Source organism: Nansenia antarctica (assembly GCF_963989245.1).
Source record: "Nansenia antarctica genome assembly, chromosome: 15".
Lineage (NCBI taxonomy): Eukaryota > Metazoa > Chordata > Actinopteri > Argentiniformes > Microstomatidae > Nansenia > Nansenia antarctica.
The window spans coordinates 30,504,585-30,512,084 of record NC_137685.1 but is presented as its reverse complement, the minus strand read 5'-3'; the positions used below and the strand labels follow the sequence as shown (position 1 = coordinate 30,512,084).

At 39.4% G+C, this 7,500-nt stretch overlaps 1 protein-coding gene across 1 annotated transcript in view; it reads right to left on the bottom strand.

Annotated features, from left to right (window-relative positions):
• The window catches only part of pax7a (paired box 7a), a gene marked incomplete at both ends in the record, with an annotated part of 59,662 nt that overhangs the window by 51,865 nt on the left and 297 nt on the right, over positions 1 to 7,500 (bottom strand). Inside the window, 3 exon segments of the mRNA XM_080545899.1 lie at positions 4,656 to 4,784; positions 5,341 to 5,470; positions 6,184 to 6,419. Of these exon segments, the coding sequence (XP_080402025.1) occupies positions 4,656 to 4,784; positions 5,341 to 5,470; positions 6,184 to 6,419 (495 nt within the window).

The following is a 7,500-nucleotide window of genomic DNA, read 5'->3' as shown; positions in this document are numbered from 1 at the left end:
GTAGACCTGACTTGTGTTTCCATACAACGCTGCCACAACCATGGATGACATTCACTTGACATGTTGGAAGCGTTTTGATATAGCACATGTCTATCAAATCGATTGAATTGATATAGAACATGTTATATGTAACATATCGTGAGGTTAGAATGATAAGGTTCTATCTCCGTTTAGAATGATAAGGTTCTATCTCCGTTTAGGGCAGTTCAGAGATATTGAGCGTCAAAGTTTTTACATTCCATTATGTTCTGTGAGATGGAACCTTTGTATTTTATTAATTACTAACTCAAAAATGTCAACATTTAAAAAATAACACCACACAGGCATTAATAAACACCCAATGGATCAGATTATGTAAAAAACTCAATTTTGCCAAAAATGGAGATAGAACCTTATAATTCTAACGTCACGATATGTCGATATTATTATTACTATCATCATTATTATTGTTATTATTATTGTTATTGTTATTGTTACTATTATTGTTGTTGTTTTTTCTTCATAATGCCGTTATTATTCGTATATCATTACAATATTGTTGTTGTATAGATTAGAACGCAATCGATTATATGTTGCAAGCGCTTTCAGCTTTTGCCCTCTTTAAGAAATCCACCAATGTGAATTCCAGTGAAATGTGGACCAGCGCGGGCTGCGGGGAGAGGGGAGGTTAATCCGAGTTTAATGCAGTGGTCTGGGCTATATGGGTCTGTTATCTCTGCATCCCAACATTTGGCTCTCCCTCAATTTCAACCCACCAGCCAAATAGCTGCGAGAAGTGCAGATGAAGTTACTCTCGGTGCCCGAGGAGAAAAATGGTATTAATAGCTAAATAACTTCCCCATACTTTCACTAAATCTCTCTCTCACACACTATTCCAGACGGATTTGTTTGAAGTGGGTCTATCGCTTCATTCCCCTGTCCTTCTCATTCAGCACGGCTTTAGACCCCAGCAATATATATTTCCATCTATAGAAACCCCTGTGTGTGTGTGTGTGTGTGTGTGTGTGTGTGTGTGTGTGTGTGTGTGTGTGTGTGTGTGTGTGTGTGTGTGTGTGTGTGTGTGTGTGTGTGTGTGTGGGTCTGTGTGTTTGTGTGAGAGAGAGGGAAGAGAGAGAGAGAGAGAGAGAGAGAAGAGAGAGAGAGAGAGAGAGAGAGAGAGAGAGAGAGAGAGAGAGAGAGAGAGAGAGAGAGAGAGAGAGAGAGAGAGAGAGAGAGAGAGAGCAAGAATGAAGCCACATTTTTTTTAATTTCTAAAATTAGACGTATGAGACATAACGCTTTGCTTCTTAAGTCGTTTATGGTGTGACTATTCAACACTTTATATTATCTGGTGATAGATGAGTTGATTCTATTGTATAGCCTGTGTCTTTTTGTCCTGTGTGAAACCTCCTTGGTTCTTAATCGGAACCCATGGTCATTTAATTGAATATGCACAGAGAGACCAAGCCTGCAGCCCTGGATTGGTCTCATTATCCCTCCCCAGCCCCTGACACCCCGTCTGGCCTGGTCTGTTTGATTAGATGGAGAACCTCAGGTAATCCTCCCATTTGCTGAAGTGTCCATCGCCTCCCTCTCCTCAGACCTCGTATGGAGGACAAGACAGTGTGTTGGTTTAGTGTTTGTCTTTATCAGACGGACGGACATCATTCTTTCTTGTTCCATTATATTTTTTTTTGCACAAACAAAAGCATCTGCATGGTTTGCGCACACGTGTGGCTTTTTGTGTGGAGGCGTAACCTTTAACCTTTCACCCCGTTTGTCGCCTAATTAAATGTATTAATCACCGCGCGCGTATTGAGAACGGCAGGTGGAACTGTACAGTATATGTGTACCCCCTGTTATGAGCATGTGGGATTTCTTTCCAAAATATGATTCTAAAACGACTGCTGCTTTCCGGCCATCATTGGAGAAAGGGACATCTTCATCAGATGAATAACACCGTTTTAGTGGATGAGCATTAGGCTTTATGTTAAACCTCGCGCAGCACGGAGATGTCAGGTCACATAAAGCAATCCTTATATTCATCCTTATATTCATCCTTATATTCATCCTTATATTCATATTCACCACTTTCTCCTATTAAAAATAGACGTTTAATCACGTCAGATTACAGAGAGGATAAATCCACGATGTAACAACTAATAATCAAATAAAAAAATACACAAATAAACAAGATAGATACTGTATATAAATAAATAAAGTCTAAGAGCTATAAAGTAAAAAATCTCATGAATTTGTGCCCAGGGCGAAGCTACTGAGCTCCGCTCTGGAGATGAAAGTGAAAAGAAATAAAAGGCTCAATTTAATCTGCTTTAAAACCCTTCAACATAACGTTTGTGCTTCAAACTCGGAGAGTGAGAGGGCTGATTGGGGATAAATACATTTCTTACCATGCCTGCGAGCTAAACACCAGAGTGGAACACAGTCGCCCATTCAACAGACACCGTTTCCATTACTTGCTCTAATAAGTCTTAACGTTATTAAATGCCATCCGGATGGTAAACTGCATTACAGAGAAGACGAATGTTTTTTAAAATGAGAAAGCGATAGGCCTATAGTGCCTTAAAACGAGCATATGACGTGGACAGCTCAGCCTCGATAATTAAGGTTATAAACATTATGGGAAAATTAGGATTATCTATAGATTCTGTAGAAAGATAAGATGTGTCGACCAGCTCACGAAATGATGTTATGTTTGTAAACATCATAACAAATAGGTATGTATGTGTAAACAAAATATAACCTTATAACGCTTCAAGTGAATACATCGCAGGTCTACATTATATAGCGAGGAAAAACTCGAATTTACCGTGCATAATATTAATTGTTTGAGCATGTAACTCAGATGTGGGTAAACACAAACAAACCAAAAATATATATAATAGGCTAGGCGCAATGAGTTCAAAAGACAGTTAGCCGATGCTGGCAACAGTTGATTCTCTGTTTGCAAATTTTTGCAACACAAACCATTTTCCTTTCCATTAATCTAGGATGCATGCACACCAGATCACAATAATGCGACCTCTTAAATGGACACAAGACATTTTTTTAAAAATAAAAAAATAAAAAAAATGAAACGTTTTGCACCATCAAATGCTTATTCTGCTCCAACAGACTGTTCCGTGATATTACAAAACGATCTAACAGCGGGGTGTACTGAATAATTCATTTCCCTTTATATCTACTCTTGCCCTTTGTCCAAGTTTTCTCTCTCTCTCTCTCTCTCTCTCTCTCTCTTTGCGGGTTTTTGAATGAGAATGGCCAGGCCTGTCCCCCCTTCGCTGCCATGCTTTCTAGGATTTGCCTTTGTACCTCGGAATCTCCACTTCAGAAAAGCGTCAATGGAGGAGAGGGCTTTTGCTTTGGCGAGTGAAGTTCATCTTCAAGTTTGAAGAAGTTTGGCAGTGTCTTTTATGAAAAAAAGAAACTTTTGTGAACTCTTATCTAAACCCTATTCACACATGTTTGATCATGTTAAAGGACGACCTTTGTCTCATTCAGGACAGGTTTGTAGAAGCACTGCACATAGTTCTCCTCTCCCCTATCATGTGACATGGTTCTGACAGGCCCTATGTTGGCTTGAATAAACTAATCGAGGGAAATGTATAATTAACAAACAAAAAATCGAAGAACTTGAGACCATAAAGGACAAATAATAAAGTATGTGTAAAATATGTGAATTGTAGTGTATGTGTGTATTTATTTAGGTGAATTCTCGATAGCCTACGAGTAAAAATATATATTAATAAAGACAGGCACGATTAAAATGTACCAAAAAAATCTGCATTGTTATATTCCTGTAAACTCGGTTTCGAAAAACATTGCTTACAAAATAAGATGTGAAGAAATCTTATGGGTATATAATTGCTATGAATAGCCCATTACAGGGATATAGTTGCAAAGAAGTTGCCACTTAAGACAGACGCAGATTCGTCTCAGCTTCAACAGACAAGTGGTGACGTCACAGGCCTGTAACTGACATTGATTGTGACGTAGGGCCTGTCACTGACATTGATTGTGACGTAGGGCCTGTCACTGACATTGATTGTCAAACGGGTCATCTGTCATCTGTCGTTTAGAGGGATCGTTAAATGCGCGCGAGAGGAATTTGCTACACAAATTAATTTTCTGGAGCTAAATACCTTCCGTCAGGGCTCACATAAATAATTGAGTAATTGAACAACTACTGGCTGGGAGTTAAAAGCAGGAGTGAATGCCCCAATCTGCAAGAGGCTCCTCCGATTTACTACCGTGGATGTGTGAGAATGTCCCAAGAGATAGATAGAAAAAACCCGACATTTTAATCATTTGTTGGCCTAATTGAAAACAATTATTGCCCAAAAGATGCAGAAAAAACAACAACTGAAACGGTCAAAGCATCACTGCAGCCACCGAATAATAATAATAATAATAACAATAACAATAACAATAACAATAACAATAATAATAACAATAACAATAACCATAATAATAACAACAATAATAATAATAATAATAATGATGATGACTATCGCAAAACAGACTAGCCTACTACCACAATAATAATATTAATAATAATATTAATATTATTAATAAAATAAAATAAAAATAATAATAATAATAGTGCACAATTCTATAACAACAGGAAAGAATGAATGTTTTATTTGTTGACCGACCTTTATCACCAAGGATGCCATCGATGCTGTGCTTCGTTTTCTTTTCCCCGTCTTCATCCTTCTTGTCACAATCATCTTCGTCATCTTTCTTGCCGAACCGGGCTCTCAGAACCCGGCTGATGGAGCTCACTGATTTAAACACAGAAACGGAGAGACGGATCATTGGATCGCACTGACGTCCCACGGTGGATGAGCGACACACTAAAGCCAGCCTAGATTCCCTACGTTTTAATACCGTATAGGTCTCCGTGGAGCATTAGGCATATGCACCACATTCAAGGTGAATAATATTGTCAGGTTGGAATAAAACAATTGAACAAATATCGTGAGTTTAGAATGATAAGGTTCTATCTCCGTTTAGGGTTCAGAGATATTGAGCGTCAAAGTTTTTACATTCCATTATGTTTGGTGAGATGGAATCTTTGTATTTTATGAATTACTAACTCAAAAATGTCAACATTTAAAAAAATAACACCACACAGGCATTAATAAACACCTAATGGATCAGATTATGTAAAAAAAACTCGATTTTGACAAAAATGGAGATAGAACCTTATAATTCTAACGTCATGATATGTTAAATAAAATCAGTAATGTCTAGCTAGGTCTATCGTTAAGGGGTCGGGTCCCATCCCGTGGTCTTTATCTATAAGAAGGAAAGGTGTCTTACCGGATGAAGCCTCACCTGAGGGGACCGTGCTCCGGTCACACACGCCGTCCTTCAGCAGCTTGTCGCGGATCTCCCAGCTGAACATCCCCGGGTTCTCCCGCTTGTACTCCTCGATGCGCTTCTCCACGTCCGGCGTGGCCACCTGCTTTGGTTGGGAAACGCAACAGCCACACACACACACACACAGACAAGGGAACAGTCGAAACCACTTTTAATTGACACGAAAGATGTAATATTCATCTAAATACACATGTAATATTGCCATAAATCTAGGCCAATTTTACATTGCCTAATACAGGCCTATATTTTTTTCAAGCTCCAAACAAATTCCTTGCTTTGTAAGTGAGTCGATTTTGTGTAATTGATCGTGCAGTGGTTACTGTGCTATTGAAATATGCCTCACACGTCAAATAGGGCCTTATACAACAGACTCAGAGGCCAATACCACTTAGTAAAGTTGTGGCAGGTGAGTCATTCATGCACACGATGCCAATACGTGAATGATAAGGTTCTATCTCCATTTTTGGTCAACATTGAGTTTTTTACATAATCTGATCCATTAGGTGTTTATTAATGCCTGTGTGGTGTTATTTTTAAAATGTTGACATTTTTGAGTTAGTAATTCATAAAATACAAAGGTTCCATCTCACAAAACATAATAGAATGTAAAAACTTTGACGCTCAATATCTCTGAACTGCCCTAAACGGAGATAGAACCTTCTCATTCTAAACGGAGATAGAACCTTCTCATTCTAAACGGAGATAGAACCATATCATTCTAAGCTCATGATAGGCCAGTCTAACCACACGTCTGTCAACCCGACCCATGCAAAACAATCAAACTGCTCCTCAACTCACCCTGGGCTTGCTGCCTCCTATGGCCCCGGGGCGGATCGAACCGGTCTCCTGGTACCGGCAGAGGATCTTGGAGACACAACCATGGGACACCCGCAGCTGTCTGGAGATGACGCAGGGCCTGATGCCGTGGTGGGCCATCTCTACTATCTTGTGGCGGATGTGGTTGGGCAGGGGCCTCCCGTTGATGAAGACTCCGCCGAGCTGGTTCACCCGACCCTGGCCCAGGGGGGTCGACACTGCGCCGTAATACACATATGCAGGGCCAAATAATATTGTTTAATGAACAGAAGCATTATAGGGCATCACATGTCTGGCAAATATACATGCAGGCCTAGTGTCAGACACCGACACAGAGAACAAGGTAAAGATAAGAGCGCAAGGACAATTGTTGAAATTAAATTGGTTTGATGCAATATCGGTATAGGCTGCCTTCTATTGAAAATTATTTCACAGAGGCAATGAATCAAACATTAGAATGAGTGCTCCTATAGTTATTATTATTATTATTATTATTATCTGTCAATAGTGGGGCCCAATATAGTCATGTCAACCTTGAACTCACAAAACACTACACATCATCAGGCCTAACGTATATATAACTATATTATCCATTAAAAAAATGACATAATTCATAAACATGGATGTGTGGCCGAGAGTGCAGAAGCTGTTTACGATTAATTGATATAGATACAATCCAGACCTATATCCTGACCCTATATCCTGACCCTATATCCATTTTCAATGGATCGAGAATCCTGCCAAACTCATTCCCAGTCAGACTGTCTGGCAGGAACTGTCATTAGAGACACACAGCACTTCAGGATCCAATTTCGCATTCAAGAGCCACTTAGGAGTGTGGAACTTTCCACCTCGATTATTCCTAGTCATGCTGTACAAATATTGATGTGATCCTTTGAGCCATCATCTCTTTGCTGTGGGTTCTATCTCCATTCGCAGCAGCAGGACACTTCAACAGATCCTGGAGCTTCAGCAACTTGGAAGCTACGTGGGTTTTGTGCATTTTCGTTTAGGGCTCTTGAGCACGAACTCACTGGGGCTGGAAACAGCTCCCATAAATACATGTAAATACAAATTGGTGGTCTTTTTACGGGCATATGCTTAGAAATATGTTTAATTGCCATAGTCTATCGAAACTTCAAAAATCCCAAAGAACATTGTTGGCAGGTTAAATTGTTCAGCAACAAGACCGCTATGCCAGGTAACTTTTTTTTATAAAAAAAAAATTCTAAACAGTTTTCCAATCAATGCTTTGATTTTATTATTGCTTTGATTTTTATCATCAAGCCCAATTTCAGT